The sequence below is a fragment of the Muscardinus avellanarius genome (assembly GCF_963383645.1).
Source record: "Muscardinus avellanarius genome assembly, chromosome: 18".
Taxonomy (NCBI): domain Eukaryota; kingdom Metazoa; phylum Chordata; class Mammalia; order Rodentia; family Gliridae; genus Muscardinus; species Muscardinus avellanarius.
The window spans coordinates 47,174,928-47,196,782 of NC_137804.1; the positions used below are offsets into that span (position 1 = coordinate 47,174,928).

Consider the following 21,855-nt stretch of genomic DNA (forward strand, 5'->3'; position numbering starts at 1 on the left):
ATGTCCTTCTCTCTGTCTCTCTTCTTCCTGATTCTGCAGCTCTTGCTCACGTCCTCATCCTCCATGGACGATGCTTTCACAATGTGTTGGAAATATCAGAGGCCGAATATACAGAAAGAAGGAGACCTGGTGCTGGGGCTCTTTTTCCAACTTTACTATGCAACGCAGGATTTCTCCATGGTCTGGTAATCATCCTTAATGAAATCAAAGGGCAGGGAACCTGGTATATAAGTTCCACTCTAAACCAGTGTTATGCTTGGCCGTGGATGTGTGATTTTCTGTGTGTTTAATGACTTCTTTTTTGGCACTGGGGATTGGATCCAGGGGCATCGTCCTCTGAGCTACACCCCCGGGTCTACTTTTAATTCTTTATTTAGAAACAGGGTCTCACTGTGTTGCAGAGGGCCTCACTAAGAAGCTAGGGCTGTCTGCAAGCCACGATCCTCCTGTCTTAGCCTCCCAAAACTGTGATTACAAGCTTGTGCCTCCACCCTGGATTGCTGCTATTTGTTTTTTATAAAAACCAGTTTGGCCAGGCGTGGTTGCACAGGCTTGTAATCACCGTGCTTGGGAGGTGAAGACAGGAGGATCACGCTGGTTCAGAGCCAGGCTCTCTAGCTTAAGAGACCCTGTTTCCAAATTTAAAAAAATAAAAAATAGGTCTTATATTGTAGCCTGGAGGTACAAGGGCTTCCAGGAACTCCAGTGCCACCACCACCAAAATAAATAAGTGAATAAATAAATAAATAAATAAATAAATACCAGCCTCAGCAACTTAACAAAGCTCTCTTTAAAAATTATTTAAAATTATTATTTAAAATTATTAAATTATTAAAGCAAAAGGGCTAGGGTGTTTTTCACAAATAGAAAGACCCTAGGCTCGATCTCCAGTGCCACAGGAAAAATAAAAAAGGGTTGGCTGTATCACAAAGGTAGAGCGGTCCTGGATTTCACCCCAATAATCACACACACACACACACACACACACACACACACCATGAAAAAAGTTTTTTTGAAAAAAAAAAGAACTATTTCAGAAACATAAGGCTTTGAGAGGTAGCTCTAAAATCCAAGAACTACTTTTGGTAAATCTAGGTACAAAAATAGCAGAGAAGGGGCAGATAGGAGAAGAAGGAGGTCAAAGGACATTCTCTACAGAGAAAGAAAGTCCAGGAACACAAAGAGAAGATGTCGAAACCTACAAAAATTAATTATAGGTCCTGAATAATGTGTTCACGTTTGAAGAAAAACATGATGACCGGCCGGCTCTCTTAAGTGTCTGTGGATTAGATTATAACTGCTCAGTACAGCACGAGCTGCTCAGAATCCCTCTGGGAAACCTGAGAAAGGGGAAACTGCTTCCAAAGCTTTGGTCAGCAGGCAGTGCAGAGGCTGGCTAAGGATTCCTGAACACAGGGAGAACCAGCACTGCTTCTGGCTTGGTTCTGCTCTAAGAGGAAAAGGAGAAAAGGTTTGTCTGAGCTGGCTTCTTGGCTCATGGCTATAATCTCAGCATTTGGGAGACAGAGACAGAAAAATCACAGGTTCAATGCAGGTCTCAGAAACTTAGTGAAACTCTTGGTACTCTACAGAGACCTATTTTCAAGAAAAAACTATTATGTGGAGAGGGTGTGGCTCAACGGTAGAAAGCCTAGGTTCTGCTTGGGTTCAATCCTCAGCATCATAAAAAAAGAGGGTTTATGAAGAATGGTGTGAGCCACATTCACTCATTTCCCTAACAACTTCCTGCTACTGTTGTGCCCATCAATGCACCTTGAATTTATAGAAACTTCAGCAAAGTGGTCCATTTGATAGCAATAGCATCCAGCACATCTTCACCTCAGCCCACTCCAAATGTCTCACAAATTTCTCAATGTTAAGGACACAGTTTGCTTCTCAAAATCCAAGAGCCATTTCAAGATCATCCTGAGCCCTGGGAACCTTACTCACACAGGGTCCAAAGGCCAGGGCCACCTCTGCATTGCCTCCTGGGTCTTGCTTGTCTGGTGCTGATGCTGGCTCAGGACTCAGCCCTGAGCCTCCTGACCTCACCTTCTCCCTGATGCTGCTCCTCTGTCCAGGTGGCTTTGGAAGAAATACCAACACGTGCTGGCCTTTTACTTCACCATCGAGGAGATCAACAGGGACCCATACCTGCTCCCCAACCTGACCTTGGGGTTTCAGATTTACAATGTCTACTCCAGTGAACGCAGAACACTTGAGAACACCATGATGTGGCTGTCAGGAGGCGACGTGTTTCTCCCCAACTACAAGTGCAAGAGCAAGTATAGTCCTGTTGCTGCCATCGCTGGGACCTCACCAACATTTTCGGCTGAGATTGGAGCCATGTTGCAGCTCTACAGAATGCCTCAGGTAAGTTGGCCAAGAATTCTGTAGAGAAATATGCAGATTTTCCCTAGTGCTTGTCCCTAATGTGTGATCAAGACAAAAGTGATATTTGAGTGTTTATCACTCATGAGGGTTCAGGTGATTGGGTCTCAGTGAATTCCCAAACTCTGAGAAGATCAGCAGTGTGAGGAGAAAGACAAAGAAGGAGCTCTGGCTATTAAGCATCTAAGTAAGCAGGACATGAAGCTCACCTGTGATCCCAGTACTTGGGAGGCTGTGGGAGGAGGACCACAGATTGGAGACCAGGCTCAGAAACATAATGCGACCCTCAGTGAGATCCTGTTTTCAAATGAAAAAATGCTCCATTTTTGGGAATGTAGCTCAGAGTTAGAATGCTCTTGAGCTCAATCCCCAATGCAAATAAATAAATAAATGAATAAATAAATAAATAAATAAGTCTCAACAATATACTTGTCTCCCACTTACTGAGAAAACTGACCCCCAATGGTTCAACCTGTAAGCCTCCTAGGAGACATTCACAGCATAGAGACTGCCCACTCAGGACATGAGAAATTTAGAGGTCTCCACCAGAGACTGTCAGGTGCAGGGAGAGCAGCCCCTTGGCATCTGTCAGGCATTTAGGGCAACAATAAAGTCGATTGTGCCTCTAAGGATCACAAAGAGAGTGGAGGCTCAAAGACACCCATCCTGGGGCTTACTCACAGCCTCTGCCCAGCCTGCCTCGCTCACGTCCATCCAAGTGGGTCTCTTGAGAGCCCACCCAGTGACATTCCCCCTAATATATATGATTTAGAATTCACTGTTACAGAACCAGCCAGCTGGAGAAGTGGGATATGGCTGAATGAGGTGGTTGTGGGCATAGTCTTGGGAACTGTATCTGTCCCTGGATCCCCCATCTCACTTGCTGCTTTCTCCTGCCATGAAATGTGAGCTCTGTCCCTCTGCCATGTCTTGTCACCAAAATCTCGGACATGAGACATCTGAATATGGGTAGAGGAATGGCAACTCCAGAAATTCTAAATCTGTGAACCTAGTATACCTTTCCTCACCTCAGCTGTGGTCATCAGGCACTTTGGTCAGAGTGATGACAGAGCTGAGGAATCAGACCTCCCCGTGTCACTGCTTCTTTGCAGGAAGCTCTGGAAACACTTTTAACACTCAGGATGGTGTCACTGCCAAACACAGGTAGTAGCTTAGAAGCATTTTGTTCAGGGAGAAGTAAGTTTTAGAAAACTAGAGACTGTAAATAAAAGTAATCCTTAATAGGACTTCAGTTGTTGCATTCATAAATGAAGTCCAGACTGCCAGGAGTTCAGTGTAGTAAGAAGACATTCCATCTTTGCCGTGCCCAGGCATCATGGGTCGCTGGTGCTGGCTCTGTTCCACAAGAGCAAAATACAACCTGCTACTTCAGCGCTGCACCCCACACCATATCTCTCATTCCCAGGAAGGAGGTGGAAGCAGTTGCAGATTTCGCCTTTCTATTTCTTTGCCTTTTTAAATTGTGGTACTGTGCATCAAACCAGGGGCATTCCACTTTTAAGTAACACCCCAAGACCCATTTTATTTATTTATTTTTTGAATCAGAGCCTAACTAAGTTGCAGAGACTGACTGAGAACTTGTGATCCTCCTTTCTCAGTCAACCAAGTACAGGGATTATGATTGTATGTCAGTGTGTGTCCTCTTCCCTTTTTAAAGATAAGAACACTCAGACATACAGTGTTTTCTGTGCCCACAATGAGCGAACAGATAAGGTCTATAGGTCTTCCCTCTCTCCCTCTCTCTCTCTCTCTCTCCTTCTTCCTTTCCCTCTCCCTCTCCCTTTCCCTTTCTCTCCTTCTCTGATTTGAACTCATGGAGATTCTATTCCAGGACAGAGAACCTGCATTTTTTTTAATTTATTTTTATTGGTGCATTGTGACCATACATCACATTGGAATACAAGACTTGAGAGGATATACAAGCACACATCATCCAATTAGCCCTCATCCAGCCCCCATCCCATTCCCTCCCCCTCCCTCAATCCATGCTTGTTTGGTGATTAACTTTGATACATATGTTTATGTACCTCCTGCGTTTTAAAGAGGTTCCATCCTCCTCTATTCCATACCCTCTGATTGGTCACCTTAATTGCTTCACTATAGGGCCCTTTCTATAACTCGACCTCTTCCTGTTGCCCCTTTCCTCCTAGTTATTGCTGATTAGGGGAAGCTTCTGGGTTTTATTTTCTGTGATATTTCTCTGTGCATGCCACGTTGCAAGTACCGATCCCACTCTTGACGGCCCCAATAGTGGCCTGGCTACCCAGTGGACTGATCCAGACCTCGCTGGCTCAAGCAGTGGCCTTGCCTCATGGGAGGCCCCGATTCTGGCCTCACTGGCCCCCACACCAGCCTAACCCCTCGGCTCGCTCCAATCCCTGCCTCAGTGGCCCCAGCACTGGCCTAGCTTCAAGGCAGGCTCCGTCCCAGTCTTGCTAACCCTGGCACCAGCCTAAACCCTCGACAGACTCCTCTCCTGGCCTCGGAGGCCCCAGCACCAGCCTTGCCTCATGGCAGCTTCTGATCCCGGCCTCGCTGTTCCCAGCACCGGCCTAACCCCTCAGCAGGCTCCAATCACGGCCTTGGAGGCCTCAGTAGTGGGCTTGCTTCATGGAGGCTCTGATGTCGGCCGCTGGCTCCGACACCGGCCTAACCCCTTGGCAGGCTCCGATGCTGGCCTTGGAGGCCCCAGCTCTGGCTTTGCCTCATGGCAGGCTCTGATCCCGGCCTCGCTGGCCCTGGCACCAGCTTAACACCTCGGCAGGCTTTGATCACGGCCTCGGAGGCCCCAGCACCGGCCTTGCCTCAGGGCAGGCTCGATCCCAGGCTCGCTGGCCCCAGCACCGGTCTAATCCCTCAGCAGGCTCCAATCCAGGCCTCGGAGGCCCCAGCACTGGCCTTGCCTCACAGCTGGCTCCGATGCTGGCCGCTGGTCCCGGCACTGGCCTAACCCCTTCGCAGGCTCTGATCCCAGCCTCTGAGGCAGGCTCCAATGCTGACCTCGCTGGCCCAGGCACCGGCCTAACCCCTTGCAGTCTCGGATCCCGGCCTTGGAGGCCCCAGCACTGGCCTTGCCTCACAGCTGGCTCCGATGCTGGCCGCTGGTCCCGGCACCGGCCTAACCCCTTCGCAGGCTCCGATCCCAGCCTCTGAGGCAGGCTCCAATGCTGACCTCGCTGGCCCTGGCACCGGCCTAACCCCTTGCAGTCTCGGATCCCGGCCTTGGAGGCCCCAGCACTGGCCTTGCCTCATGGTAGGCTCCAATCCCAGCCTCGCTGGTCCCAGCACTGGCCTAACCCCTTGGCAGGCTTCAACCCTGGCCTTGGAGGCCTCAGTAGTGGCCTTGCCTCACAGAAGGCTCTGATGCCAGCTGTTGGCACTGGCACCGGCCTACCCCTCGGCGAGAACCTGCATTTTTTGTTAATTATTTTTTTTTTTTGGCACTGGAGACTGAACTCAGAAGTATTCTACTTTCAAACTATACATCCAAGTTTACTTTTTATTCTTTATTTTAAAACAGGGTCTCACTGAGTGGTGGAGGGCCTCCCTAAGTAGTTGAGGCTGTCTGAGAAACGCGATTCTCATGTCTCAGCCTCCCAAGTGTTGCAATTACAAATGTGTGCCACCAAACATGGCTCATTTTTTTCTTTTAAACAGGGCCTTGCCAATTTGCTGATGGGGATCTCCAACGTGCAATCCTCCTGTCTGAGCCTCACAACCACAGAGGTCACAGATGTATGCAACTTTGCTTGTCTGATTAGCCCTGTAATGTACAGATGTCTAATTCCTTTCTCAGGCAGACAACCCCAAGGCCCAATAAACTCAGAATCATATTTTGTTTGCTTTCTCAGGTCACTTATGGACCTTTTGATCCAATGCTAAGTGACAAAGAGCAGTTCCCATCACTCTACCAGATGGCACCCGAGGACAGCTCTCTGGTCCATGCAATGGTGTCATTACTTTGGCATTTTGGCTGGACATGGGTGGTGATCTTCATATCTGATGACTTGAAAGGAGAACAGTTCCTTCAGGCTCTGAATGTGGAAATGGTGAAGAAAGATATCTGTGTGGCTTTAACAGCAAGACTTCCTGCCCTTAAGAAAGCATATAAAAGTGTCTTCCGTGCCCTGAGCAGGCTCAGCATTCCACCTGCAAACGTGCATATACTCTATGGAGAAGCAGAGAATCTCATCATAGTGGACATTGTGGCGTATTTCTTTCTCACCACAGGGAAGGTGTGGATCATGGCAGATAAGTGGGATATCACTGTGTTAGAGATGATGCATATACTGCATTCTTTCCATGGAAGCTTCTCATTTTTAGAACACAAGCGAGAAATCCCTGGCTTCCAAAACTTTCTCAAGAGTGTCAACCCTTCCCAGTACCCAGATGATTTTTTCTTCAGTAAATATTGGACTTCCCATTTTAACTGCTCCCCCACTGGGTCATCATGTGGGAAAATTGGAGAGTGTGGGCCAAATACCTCCTTGGAGTCTTTGACAGGAGATATTGACATGATGACCTTATCTGACTCCAGCTATTTCCTCTATAATGGTGTGTATGCCGTGGCCCACGTCCTCCATGAGGTGCTTGTGGAGAGAATAGCACAGGGATCTCCAGAGGATGCAGAGCATCCCAGGCCCCCTCCATGGCAGGTAAGGCTTCCCCAGGAGCAGGCAAGGGCTGAGCATCTGCTGGGACCCGCGTGTACCATAGTGAGGGGCATCGTGACTGTGTTTTCATCTCTAGATAGGCAGGATCAGCAACAAAGAACATGGGCACCTTCACACTGGCTGTAGGTGTGGCTGGAACTGTTACCCATGTGGAGAGAATTCTGCTTCTGGGAGCTTCCATCTCAGACTGTTAAATTACAAACCTGAACCAGGAAAGCATTTTCTATTGGAGAATGAAATATTATCAAATATGTGAGCACAACTCATAAATGAGAGGGTGGTTAAAATTGCTTTAATCTGTACAATCTTTTGAATGTATCTAATGCCAGGAGACATGGACTGAGTGCCCATGTCTGATTCAGGGTGCTTTGCTTTCATAAAGTGGACTCTACCAATTGAGGCTCTATTACTCTATATCTCTATTATATATCAGATGACTCTGGTAAATGAATTGTCCTGAAACCTCTTCCTGCACTTTCTTTCTCTTCCTTCTTACTCTTTCATATTATATTCAAACACGGGACACCCCTAGCTTTTTAAATGCTTTTTAATGTCTTTCAATTTTTATATTAGTTTTGAAAAATGGTTTCAAAAGATTTTGAGAGCCTCACTCAGAGCCTGAGGTGGGCCTTGAACCTTAGATTATCCTGTTTCAACCTCCCAAGTACTTGGTGACAGGAATGTGCCATTGCATCCAGTTTAGACATTATTATCTTTCCCAACCCTATAAAAATAACTGGAATGTAGCTTTTGGCTCCACTTCTAAGTAGGAGACCATGGATGGTTCCCGTCATCTCAGACTGCCCTCCAGATTTGAGATGGATGTTTATTGATTTTAATTCTGGCTGATCTGAATCTATGTCTATGTATAAAATGTATTTTTCAACCCATTAACAATAGTCAACATCACTAATCAGATTCCTGGAATATCTAAATAAGTTTACTCTGTAGACAAAGGCAAATCTGTAAAAAGCAATGTCAGAAAGTCTCATCTACCATGTAATTTCTATTTTTCCTATAATAATATTCAATGTGCCATTTGGTTCTTATGAGAAGTTTCTGCTTAGAAAAGGAGGTCTCTGTGCCCAGGTGGATTTCAAAGGTGGAGGGGTCAATTATTTAGAACAGCAAAAGAGGTTTGTGATTTTTCTGAACACAGTGCCCTGGGCACCAGAGATCCACAGATTAGCACGCTCGATTCAAAACCTTCTTAGAATTGAGAGTTGTTTTTTTAGTTGGGAGACATGTATAGATCCCTGTCATGTCCCAAGGCAATAGCCTGGTCACTAAGATGGTCCAACAGCAGAGACTAGGGTTTCATATTCTGCCTCCTTAAAACCTTCATTGATATAAAACTGATAAGCACAATCAATTGCACATATTTAATCTTTCTGGGTTTTTTTTTGGTGGTACTGGGGATGGAACCCTTCTATCTCTGGGCTACACTCCCAGACCTATTTTATATTTTATTTGGAAACAGTGTCTCTTAAGCCAGCAAGGCTGACTTTGAACCTGCATGATCCTCCTGTCCCCACCTCACAAGTGGAGGGATTACAAGCATGCACCACCATGCCCAGCAATCTTTCTGTTTTGGTGAAGTGTGACAGGCACACAACAGGCTGCCCTCCCCAGGATGCGGGTTTTGAAAAGCCTCACCACTCTTGTGGCCTTACTAAGTTCAAGGATTGGCTTCCAAGCTGCTCCAAATAAATTTTGCTGGTCAGGGTTGTGGCAGATCCTCTGCCAGTGCCACCCACTTGACACATCCTAGAATCCCTGGACTCCAGGGCTCCACCTCTGTGCACACGGGAGAACTCTTCCCTTCCATAGAGCCCACGAGAGATGACCATTGAAACCTACCAACCAGTATCTTTCCCCAGAAGAAATCTTGAGCCTAGCAAGGTGGGAAGAAGGACTGCCTAGGAATTAAGGGCTTTCCACCTTCCATTTGTATGCATGCCTCATTGCCAAATGACTGCCTTTCCTCCAGCTCCATCCACACCTGAAGAAACTCCAGTTTACCAACAATGCAGGGCAACTCATATCCTTAGACAAGAAAGAAAACCACGGGGCCACGTATGATATCCAGAATGCTGTGAATTTCCCTACTGGTCTTGGGTTGCTTGTTAAAGTAGGGGAAGTTGCCTCTGGAAGTCCACTCCATCAAGGCTTGGTCATCAATGAAGAGATCATAGAGTGGCCTATTGGCTTCACACAGGTATGATTCTGTTTCCTTATTGAATAAACAAAGAGGATCATGAGTATAGTCAGGGCCAGTTGTGATGGAACATGTGTGTAATCCTAGTAACTTGGGATGCTGATACAGGAAGATTGCAGGTTCCACACAGCTTGAACAACATAGCAAGACTGTTTCAAAAACATAAAGCCAGGCGTGGGTGATGCATGCTTGTAATCCCCGTGCTTGGGAGGCGTAGACAGGATTATCATGCAGGTTTGAAGCTAGCCGTGCTGGCTTAAGATACCCTGTTTCAAAATATAAAATAGGTCTGGGAGTGTAGCCCGGAGGTAGAAGGGCTTCCAGGAACCCCAGTACCACCAAAACAAAACAACAACAAAAACAAAAATAAAAATAAACACAAATATAAAAACAGAACAGGGCTAGCTCAGTTGTAGACTTGCCCTGGATTCAATCAGTAGTACCACAGTAAAAAATGAATTGATAAATAAAAAATAAGTAAACTAACAAATAGGGTCTTGAAGGGCTTAGGGTACAGCTCAAGGGTATAGCCCTTGCCTGGCATGCTCAAGGCTCTGGGTTCAATTCTAATTACGGCAAAAATAGTTAAGTAAAAAGAGTCCTCAGGTGATGCCAAGCGTGAATCCTTTATTTTAGCACCAAGTGGTGTGTCACACACTCTGAGTTTCCCTGTAGAATTGATGTAGAGATAGATGGAGATAGAGTGAGAGAGATAGGGAGAGAGAGACAGAGAGAGAGAGAGGGAGAGGGAGAGAGAGAGAGAGAGAGAGAGAGAGAGAGAGAGAGAGAGAGAGAGAGTCATTCAACAATCCCCATCAAAGATGCAGATCTATAATATTCTGAGGCATACCAGCTGAAAGAACCACACATAATCTCATACAGAAAATAGGTTACATAAGAAGAGATAGAAGTCTGCATGTGTGGCTGGTGATGTCTAAACCCAACATGATCATGTGCCGTGGTGACATTTGGTGATAACTTGAGGAGAGACAGCAGCTCATTATGGGAGCCCTGAATCAGGTGTCCCTGTAGGATCCCATGGTGACCTTTGGTGTCGGGAGAGATGACCTTCTCTGTCAGGTCAAAGTTCTTTCTTTTTGGAGAGAGATTCTGACTTACTGTTAAAGTATATAATAACACAACACACTCTAACCATCACCTGGTTTCCCTCAGACTCCTCAGTCTGTGTGCAGCCAGAGCTGTGGCCCAGGATTCAGGAGAATCCCCCAGGAAGGAAGACCAGTCTGCTGCTTTTCCTGTGTTCTATGCCCAGAGGGACACATTTCCAATAAAACAGGTAACAGTTCACAGCCACCCTACAGTAATCTTCTCTGTCACATTTCTCAGGGATAGGAGGTGCTGTATGGTATAGGAATTTGACTTCTGGGTTGAGCATGTATCAGGAAAGCTTTCTGCTGAAGGCTCTGGGTCAGTGTTATAAGCATGGCAGTCCTCCTGTCATGAGAAGACCCAGAGTTGTGGGAAGGGACTTGGTGATGTCACTGAGCCACAGGAGGAGCCACCTGGACCCACAGTGAGCTCAGTGTCTCTGGGAGCATGGGTTCAGCATTCTCCACCACAGAGATGGGACAGACTGCTTAGGGGCTTCTCTTGAACATCAGGGACATCCTGTCCTCACAGTAACATTGCAGTGGTGATCGTGGACTTAGATGTGGCAAAGAGGACAAAACAATAACTATGAACTACTGATGTTTCCCTTCCAGAATCAGAGCAGTGTACCCAGTGCCCCCTGCACAAGTTCCCAAACACAGAGAAGAGTCTCTGCCTCCTGAAGCTGGTGGCCTTCCTGGCTTATGAGGACCCCTTAGGGATGGCTCTGGCCTGTGCTTCTCTGGGCTTCTCTGTGCTCACAGCTGGGGTTCTGGGGGTCTTTGTGAAGCATAGAGACTCTGCCATCGTCAAGGCCAACAACCGTGCTCTCAGCTATATCCTACTCGTCTCCCTCGCCTTCTGTTTCCTCTGCTCCTTGCTCTTCATTGGCCGTCCCAACATGGCCACCTGCATCCTCCAGCAGATTACCTTTGGAGTTGGGTTCACTGTGGCTGTTTCCACTGTCTTGGCCAAAACTGTCACTGTGGTTCTGGCCTTCAAGGCCACTGGTCCTGGGAGGAGGATGCGGCAGCTCCTGGTGTCAGGGGCTCCTAATTTCATCATCCCCATCTGCTCCCTGATCCAAGTGATGCTCTGTGCCATCTGGCTGGGAACCTCTCCTCCCTTTATTGACATTGATGCATACTCTGAACCTGGCCACATCTTCATCGTGTGCAACAAGGGCTCAGTCACTGCCTTCTACTGTGTCCTGGGATACCTGGGCTCCCTGGCCCTGGGGAGCTTCACTGTGGCTTTCCTGGCCAGGAACCTGCCTGACACCTTCAACGAAGCCAAGTTCCTGACCTTCAGCACGCTGCTGTTCTGCAGTGTCTGGGTGACCTTCCTCCCTGTCTACCACAGCAGCAAGGGGAAGGCCATGGTGGCCGTGGAGGTCTTCTCCATCTTGGCCTCCAGTGCGGGGCTCCTGGGCTGCATCTTTGCCCCCAAGTGCTACATCATTCTCCTAAGACCTGAGAAGAACTCTATGAAAGGTCTGAAGGACAGAAGTTCTAGGAGAAATAAGATTTCTGAGGACTTTTCACATAAATCTCCCTCTCTTTTTTAAAGCTTGAGACAAAAATCTAGCCTGGTTGTGGGTTTTGGTATTGTTCATCTTCCTGTCTTCCTCCTCCTTCTAGATACTGAGGATTGAGCCCAGAGGCATTCTACCTCTGAGCTATATTCCCAATATTGTTTTTCTGTTTTTAAACAGGTCTCTGTAAGTTGCTGAGAGCCTTCCTAAGTTGCTGATGCTGTCCTGGAACCTGCAATGCTCTGGTTGCAGCCTCCCAGGTACTTTGATGACAGGTGTGTGCCACCACCTCTGGCTGCAGACATTTTCTGGTATGATCACTGATTCCATAAAGATTACTCAGGTTGCCTTTGACTCTAACTTTTACATAAATTTTATCTACTTTCTTCTTTTGTGCCACCTGCATATTTAGAAGCAGGACATCTTTCTCTAATGAATTATGTAATATGCATGATACCTATTTGCTTCTTACCTAAAAATTACTTAGATAGCCAGCCACAGTGGCACACACCTGTTTTACCAGTACTTTGGAGGCTGAGAAAGGAGGACCACAAGTTTCAGGTCAACCTCAGCAACTTAGTGACCTGCTGTTTTCAAATGAAAAATAAAAAAGTTTGAAACATCCCTGGGCTTAACTCTTGATCACATCAGTTTTTATTTAGTTGAATTTTTATAGTTTTGACCTTAGATTTTTATTCCTTTTTATTCCTTTTTATTCACTGTGGTATGAGTTTTCACTGAGACAATTATTTTGCCATCCACACTGAATTTTGAGTCCAGGGCCCGTGTCCCCTGCTTCCTCACCTGGAGTAAGCAGTCAAGGAACACATGACAGCCAGGGTTTGGTGGAACAAGAATGTCATGCCACAGAAGTCATGGGAGGCTTTCATCATGTCAGGAGGCCAGGGCCATGCAGGTGTGGGCAGAGTGGAAAGCGGAGGCCCAGGAGAGGCCTGGGTGGCTCTGACCTCTTTGTGTGAATGTTGGCCAAGGCCTTCTCCTTCCTCCTGTGCTGGGATCAGGGTGCACTTGTTGCCAGACCTAGGGTACTGGGAGTGAAGTTGTGGGGTCCCAGGGAGTTGCATCCTGAGAGGAACGCTTCCTCCAAGGGGGTGTTTAGATGGCTGGCACTACCCACTCTCCATGAGTACACACAAGGGGCTGTTCCCAGTTATAATACACAAAGTCCATTCAGGTAGGTACATGGAACACTTTCTGCACATGGAATGCCCCTTTTTCCTGCTTGTCTATCATCCAACCCATTCTCCCTTAGGATGAAGTACAGCCATGGTCACACCTCACTTTGCCCACCAAATGTACTTAATCAGTAGGCTGGTGGGCAGGGAGGGATGTTCTGGGTTCCAGTCTGGTTTCTACTCTCACCAGCCAGGGAACTCAGGAAAGCAACCCAAGTGCACTCTACCAGTTCTCTCACAGATGAAGTGGGTATAATATAGCAATAGCCAGGCATGGTGCTGCATACCTGGAATTCCAAAAGTGGGGAGGCTGAGGCAGGAGGATACAGGTTTGCAGCCAGCATCAGTACTTAGAGAGTCCTCCACAATTTAGTGAGATCCTTTCTTTAAATGAAAGATAAAAGAGGGCCAGGCTTAGGGGCGCACACTTGTAATCCCTGTGCTTGGGAGGCAGAGACAGGAGGATCACACAGGTTCGAAGCCAGCCTTACTGGCTTAAGAGACCTGTTTCCAAATACAAATATAAAATCGGTATGGGAGTGTAGCCCAGAGGTAGAAGGGCTTCCAGGAATCCCAGTACCACAAAAAAAAAATAAAATAAAATAAAATAAAAGGTAAAAGAAGGCTGAGGTAGGAGTGACTCAGAGGTAGAATATCTCTGAGTTAAATCCCTCATACTACCTCCCATAATTATACACACAAATATAATAGAACTTAAAATTAAAACGAGTACTCAGTATTTATAAGTTATTCCTGGATTTTTATGAGAAATGCTATAGAAGTGTCTGAACATTTACTACCAATACATTAGACAACTTTGGTATGTCAAAGTAACCCCTAAAGACAGCAAGCCGAGGTGAGCTGCTGCGGAACAGCCAGGCGGGATTTCTCGCTGCAGGTAAAATCTAAAGCTCCCAGTGGCTGAGCTCAGCACACGCCGTAGGGATTCAGAGTGGAAATCAAAACCAAGAAGAAATACGCCAGCCTCACGGCCTAGGGCGTGACAGAGGCGCCATATTGCCACTGGCGGCAGCAGCAGAGAATTCACTGAATCCAGTACAGCTACTCTGCGTACTCAAGAACAGTGAGTCAAATTGCGGGCCACAGAGGAGAAATCCCAGTACTGTACTCCCTGGGACTTGACCTAGTGGGGGAGAGGCAGTGGCAGAGATATCACACCATAGGAGACCGTGCAACCTGGAACCCCCCACAGTCTAAAGCAGCCTCTATCGACTCTCTGGGTCGGAGACTCTGTGATACAACCCAGTAAAGGAGTAGTGGGGTCTGAGATACTACTGACTCGAGATCCAGAACACCTTAAGTGAAGTCATAGTGACCCAAGGGAAGAACCCAGAGAAGGCACAAACTTCCGAAATCATGGGAAAGAGGAATAATACTGGAGCAATGAATTCCCACAACCCCACAACATCAGAACCCGATAAAACTGAAAATCAGAGATTTCTAGAAGATCAAATCAGGAAAATAACTGTAGAAATAATAGAGGTGCTTCGAAAAGAACTCAGAGAGAGCCAAAAAGAGATAAAGGATGCAATTGATGAAGTAAAGGCCTCAATTCAAAGCACAAACAACCGATTAGACCACATGGAGAACAGAATCTCACTCTTAGAAGATGATCATTCCAAAAATGAACGCATAGTTTCTAATCTAGGAAAAAATATCCGACAGCAGGAATCTGATATTGAAGAAATATGGGCCCATTTTAAGAGAGCTAACCTAAGAATAATTGGAATAGAGGAGGGAAAAGAAAGTGAAACCAAAGGGATCAACAATCTCTTCAAGGAAGTAATAGCAGAAAATTTTCCAAACATACAGCAAGAGGTTGATACACAGGTCCAGGAAACTTACAGAACTCCCTTTAGACAGGATTGGAGAAGAGGATCCCCACACCACATAATTGTCAAAATGACCAATGTGGAAGCCAAGCAGAGAATCTTAAAGGCAACAAAAACAAAAGGCCAAGTGACATTCAGAGGCAAGCCAATTAGAATCACTCCAGACTTCCCAAACCAAGTCATGAGAGCCAGAAGGGCTTGGAGTAACATATTCCAAACTCTGAAAGAAAACAACTTCCAGCCAAAAATTTCCTACCCAGCAAAACTTTCTATCAAATTAGATGGAGAAATAAGAAGCTTCCATGACAAACAGAAACTGAAGGAATTTATGGCTTCAAAACCAGCGCTAGAGAAAATTCTCAAAGAGATTAACTACAAAGAAGAAATAGGTAACACACACCAGAACCAGAGAAACAAGAGTTTCCATCCAACAGTCAACTAAGATTGGTTATCTGTGGAGATTCATTACTTATGTTAGTCTTTTACCTATCTCTAAATGGTATTGTTTGCCTTTATTGTTGTTACTTTTTAGGATGTCTAGTTGGAATATTAATATACCTTCAGATATAGCATTTGGAAATATTTTATCCCATTCTATTAGTAAATGTTAATTCTGTTTACATTGTCTTTGGATATACAATATTTTTTTTATTTTTTAGGGAGTTTGTATACTCTTCTGTTGCCTGTGCCATTGAAATCATATCCAAGAAATCACTGCCAATCTCAGTGTTGTGAGGTTTTATGACCCAGATTTTCTCCTAAACGTTTGTAGTCTTAAGATTTATATTTAGGTCTTTTATCTATTTTGAGTTAATATTTGTATATGGGATTAGGTAAGGGTCCAACTTTATTCTTTTCCATGTAATTATTATGTTTCAACAATATTTAGTTAAAATATTATTATTTCTGCCACCAAATGTTCGTGGAAACCTTGTCAAAAATAACTTGATAATATAGGGAAGAATTTAGCTCTAGGCTTTTATTTAACTCCAATGGTTTATATATCTGCCTTTAGAATAGTAGTACACTGTTTCAATTATTGTAGCTTTATATGGTTTGAAATCAGAAACTATATATCTTCTAGCTTTGTTCTTTTTCAAGATCATTTTTGGTATCTAGAGTCCATATTCCATATTAGGATAGAGTTTTTTTCTGAAAAATAAATATATAAATATATGATAGTTTCACCTAAAAAAATAGAAAAAAAATATTCTCTGGTAAGAAAGAAAGTAAAAAGAAATATTTAAATGTTATCTTTAAGTCATCAAAAGCTTGGTATCAGACAAACTGTTATGTGAGATTATCATTTTTAATTTTGGATAAATTGCTATAATACTAGATGTCAACCACTAAGCCAAGCATGGGAGGGAGGGATGGGCAGAGGATGGGGTGGGGATCGGGTGGGGGCTGACTGGGCGATGTGTGCATGTATGTCTACAAAAGTTTGTATCCCACTATGATGTATGAATACAGTGCACCAATAAAAATAAATAAATAAATAAATAAAAATAAAAAAATAAAAATAAAAAACCCCAAAGTAACCCCTACAAACAAAGGAACAATTTACTTGAAAATATCTAAACCCATAGGTTTAGACATTTTCTAAACATTAGATTTTAATCTAAATCATAGGTGCCTGATTAGTGCATATCAAAATGAATAAAAAATACAATTTTAAGCATAATCATCTGGAAAATTCTATCATTAAGAAGGTTAAAAAAAACTCTGAACTTACATAGTACAACACCACGATGAGAATGGTTCAAGTAGGTACCCTGTGTCTCTATATTAGAGAATATAGACTGTTTTCAAAGACTCAGAAAGCCTGCACAGGTTTTGTGAGTGAGTAGTTTAAGAGTTAGCTACATTGTCCAGTGTGTCCTTCACCATGTAAGCAGACAGTCAACCCCTTTGACTCAACTGGTCAGCTCCTACTTTCACCCAGAATTTCATAGGAAAAGTTTTTTAGTTTTATTTTTTGTGTCACTGGGGACTGCGTGTCTAGTCACACACAATTGTTGTCTTTTTACAATGTACTGAGGTTTATTCAACACTTGAAGTTCATGCACAGAGAAACCGGGAATTATCTAAGTGAAGGTAGGCTGAGTTTGAATGTTGAGTGGTTGCTTTGACAAAGCCAATTAGCAACAAATGAGCATTAAACAATACATGTCACACAAGCAAGTCTAACCATTTGGGTCGAATATGTGTGTTGGACAACACACAATTATATAAGTTTAGAGCACTTTAATTAATTAGAAAAGTAATATGATACAAACAAACAGGGAGTGGGAAATAATGAACCAAGTCCAGGAATGGAAGAAGAGATTCAGGAGTTGATAGAGTGGTTTGCAGTCTTGGGATCCTCAGCAGGGACAAGAGCAGGACCACAGTGGTCGCTGGATGTTAGTGGCCCACAATGTTGGGCTGCTTTGGTGTGATGTGGTGTCAGAAAAGTGCCCCCACGCTACTTGTAGGAAGGCAGGGCTCTTCCTAGGACTTCATGGGCACTGCACAGCATCTTGGCAGCTCCTCCAGGTTCATCCAACACCATCAGATGCCTGTCAGTAGTCTCAAATGTATTGACAATGTGCGTCCATCGGAGGAGAGGAAGCAGCTTCTGACCTGTGGTCTGTTACCAACTGCAGCACAGTTGTGCTGGTCTGAGCCCTAGGCTGACCATCCACAGAAGTTTCTGATGTTATAAGCTGGCAGACATAAACAAATTGTTTATGAATTTCTCAAGTTGTTTGAGCTACTTGCTGGCATGTGTAAACAAGTTGTTTATGTGTTTCTGAAAATTGTTTTATAAACCATGCTCTATACACCTTTGGCTGGTATTGAAAATTAGTTCTGGTATTGATTTACAAAATATGAACAGGAGGTAGAGTCTGGGCACTGTGCAGGCACTCAGGCAGGGAGAGGTGGCAGCTTAGCCTGGTACACAGCAGAGCTCCACTCTCCTCAGCCCTTTGTCCTAATGATACCCATAGCAGAAATATAGATACAATTAAAGCCCTTACCTTTAAAAATACAAAGAGGAGATCAGCGCCTCTGTTTACCTCCTCATTTGTGACCTGGCGTTTACTTCAAAGAACCCATAGTTGAAGGGCCACTGATCCAGCTGTGGTTAATAAAACAAGATGAATTATTAACTTTTGTACTTAGTAGGTGCTCTTCCCAGAGACAAGAGGTACTACCTGCCAAGAAATAAGTTGCTACACATTACCTTATTTTTTATTTTATTTTTTATTTTTTTTGGTGGTACTGGGGTTGCTGAAAACCGTCTAATTCCCAGCTACACTCCCAGACCTATTTTATATTTTTTCTTTGGAAGCAAGGTCTTATGCCAGCAAGGCTGGCTTCAAACCTGTGCAATCCTCCTGTCTCTACCTCCCAAGCAAGGGGATTACAAGTGTGCGCCACCAGCCTGGCTACACATGACCTTATTAACAAATGTAATAACTTCCCAATTAAAAAATAAACCTAACTCTGTATCTAAAATCTGGGGATAGAATGTTGGGTAGAATTCCATTTTGGGGCTCTCCATGTTTCTGCCAGGCAAACTGCTTCTCTTCTCTTCCCTTTCTAATTCCTACTGAATTTGTAATAAACATTTGTTGCAGCTGCACTGAGATGTCTATTGATTTGAATTTCCTGATTCAATTTATCTATTTGAATGAAGGAAAAGAGCCCACAGTGATGTTACAACTGTAACATCTTCCTGTGTTTGCTCAGTGCCATGCATGTTGTGATGCAGGTGGTTATGTATCTACTGGGCAGGGCTGAGAAGAGCCACAGAAGCTAGAGCCCACCACGAGGGGAAAGGAAGAGACTTTCCCGGGAAGTGAGCATCCCCCAGCCCACCAACTTGAGTGCACAGAGTTGCAGAGGGATGCTGGGTCAGCATAGAATTCCTTTTGTTTGAGATATTTAAGACCATATAAGCATGAGGACAGGTTTATGAGGGAGACTAGGTCAGGGTACAACACTGGACCTCTGCGGGAAAAGGAGAACACGCAGGGAAAGTTACTTTATTTTCTTCCCTGGAATGTTCCATGTCTCACAGCTTTTTCTTCAGGGTGGTGCTGAGGTCATGTTACTGATGCGCAAGTGTGCCCATTTTAAGGAGACACAGGAGTATTAGGAATTAGTATTTCATGTGTGGCTCTTCAGTTCATTTGAGTTCAGTTTTCATATGCTAAAAAGTAAAGGATCACTGAGGAACTAAACATTCCATTTGGTGGTTGTTTATTAAAGGTAAGAAATTTATATTTAAAATTTTTGTCCAAAATTTTAGTTAGATAAGGAGAAATGATTGCAAGAAATGGGTTTTACATAACAGTAAGTACAGTTAAAAACAATAAAAACTTGAACAGAGTAGTGCATGCCTATTATCTCGGTCCTTGGGAGGCTGAGATTGGATGATCACAGATTTGAGGATAGCCTCGGCATCTTAGCCAGGTCTTCAGCAATTTTTTGAGATCCCATATCAAAATAAAAAATAAAAGTGTTGCAAATGTAACTCAGAATTTGACTACTCAGTGCCAAGAAAATAATCCCAACAAAAACTGAAACAAACAAATCCAATACACCAAGAAGTGTAGGCATGTGTGCTGTATCTCACTGAACCTCACTCAGTGCGCTGTAAAACTGTAATTATACAGCATGAAATGCAGTATAATAAAAGCATTTAAATTAAAAAGCAATCTACTGTCTTCTTGAAAAATACCAACAGAGCAGATCTAAAGTGTTCTCACCATAGAAAGAGAATAATGGTATGCGAGGTATCCAGAATTCCACAATATATACTTGCATCAAAAAGTCTAGCTAGGCATGATGGTGCACACTTGTAATCCCAGCATTTGAGAGGCTGAGACAGGAAGATTGTGGCTCGTGGACAGCCTCACTTACTTGTGAGGCCCGTTGCAACTCAGTGAGACCCTGTTTCAAAAGAAAGAATAAAAAATAGATGTGAGGTATGGATCAGCGGTAGAATGCCCCTGGGTTTCATTTCCAGCACCTCAAAAAAAAATCAAACAGCATGAACATGCATTTTATGGATTTTAATTTTTTATAGAATTAAAATTAGGAAAACTGTGTAGACAAGGTTTTTTTTAGATGAGTGCTGGAAAATAATTGAGATGCAACACTGGATGAATACCAGGCAAAGCACGGAGTTTCCTTAGTCTTGACTTGTCAAACCATGCCATGGTGAGATCTTGCTTCCATTTTCCAGTGGGAAGACAGTGGGTCAGGCTGCAGGAAGAGGTTTCCTTTTGCAAAGGGTTGGGGTGGGGTCCAGATCTTCTAAATTTAGGATAGTGTTCGGGTGCTTCTCACTGTGACATAATAGGCAGTCTGTCCTAATAGTGACATTGCAGGCATGAAAATGGACTTTGATGTGGCAAAAAACCCCAACCCAAACACCTCAGTTAAATAAAATGCTTATTTCCCCCTCCAGATGCAGAGCAGTGTACCCAGTGTCCCCTGAACAAGTACCGAAATACTGAAAGGAGTTGCTGCCTCCCCAAGGTGGTGGCCTTCCAGGCTTATGAGAAGCCCTTGGGGATGCCTCTGGCCTGTGCTGCTCTGGGCTTCTCTGCGCTCACAGCTGGGGTTCTTGAACTCTTTGTGAAGCACAGAGACTCTGCCATCGTCAAGGCCAACAACCGCTCTCTCAGCTACCTTCTGCTTCTCTTCTTCTTCTTCTTCTTCTTCTTCTTCTTCTTCTTCTTCTTCTTCTTCTTCTTCTTCTTCTTCTCCTTCTCCTTCTCCTTCTCCTTCTCCTTCTCCTTCTCCTTCTCCTTCTCCTTCTCCTTCTCCTTCTCCTTCTCCTTCTCCTTCTCCTTCTCCTTCTCCTTCTCCTTCTCCTTCTCCTTCTTCTTCTGCTCCTTGCTCTTCATTGGCCTTCCCACCAAGGCCACCTGCATCCTCCAGCAGATTACCTTTGAAATCGGGTTCACTCAGGCTGTTTCCACTGTCTTGGACAAACTGTCACTGTGGTTCTGGCCTTCAAGGCCACTGGTCCCGGGAGAAGGATGAGGCAGCTCCTGGTGTCAGGGGCTCCTAATTTCATCATCCCCATCTGCTCCCTGATCCAAGTGATACTCTGTGCCATCTGGCTGGGAACCTCTCCTCCCTTCATTGACACTGATGCATACTCTGAACATGGCCACATCATCATCCTGTGTAACAAGGGCTCAGTCACCGCCTTCTACTGTGTCCTGGGATACCTGGGCTCCCTGGCCCTGGGGAGCTTCACTGTGGCTTTTCTGGCCAGGAACCTCCTGACAACTTCAACAAAGTCAAGTTCCTGACTTCGATGTCAGGAACATGCTGTTGTTCTGCAGTGCCTGTGTCACCTTCCTCCCTGTCTAAGACAGCAGAAAGGGGAAGGCACACGATCACTGCATATCAAAATAAATAAAATAATAGAATTACAAGCATTTTATTTGGAAAACTTTATCATTAATAGGGTTAAAATAAAACCCAGATTGACATAATACAACACAAAAATAAGCTTGTGTTCATGTAGTTACCCTATGTCTCTGTAATAGAGAATATGCACTGTTTTCAAAGTGTCACAAAACCTAGAGAGCGTTAGAGGTTGAATAGTTTTACCAGTTAGTTACTGTGTCGAGTGTGTTCAGCACTCTTTCAAAGGAGACAGTCAATCCCTTTGACTCAACCATTCAACTACTACTTTCACTCATACTCACACAAGAGAAATATTTTATTTATGTTTTTGTTTTACTGGGGACTGTGTGTCTTGTTACACAAAACCGGTGCCTTTCCACAGGTCCCAACAGGTTTATTCAACACTTGTAGGTCAAAGTACAGAAAAACTTACTGGGAA

General features: G+C 44.5%; 1 protein-coding gene across 1 annotated transcript; it reads left to right on the forward strand.

The window, feature by feature from the left end:
* LOC308276722 (vomeronasal type-2 receptor 116-like) lies at nt 1-21,316 on the forward strand (the record flags this gene model as incomplete). Its single annotated transcript, XM_080715562.1, has 8 exons — nt 1-185; nt 2,082-2,373; nt 6,264-7,067; nt 9,076-9,303; nt 10,477-10,600; nt 11,028-11,906; nt 20,461-20,654; nt 21,017-21,316. 8 exons carry the CDS (start codon nt 1-3, stop codon nt 21,314-21,316), a joined length of 3,006 nt encoding a protein of 1,001 aa, XP_080571688.1.
* Nucleotides 21,317-21,855: the final 539 nt, after the last annotated feature.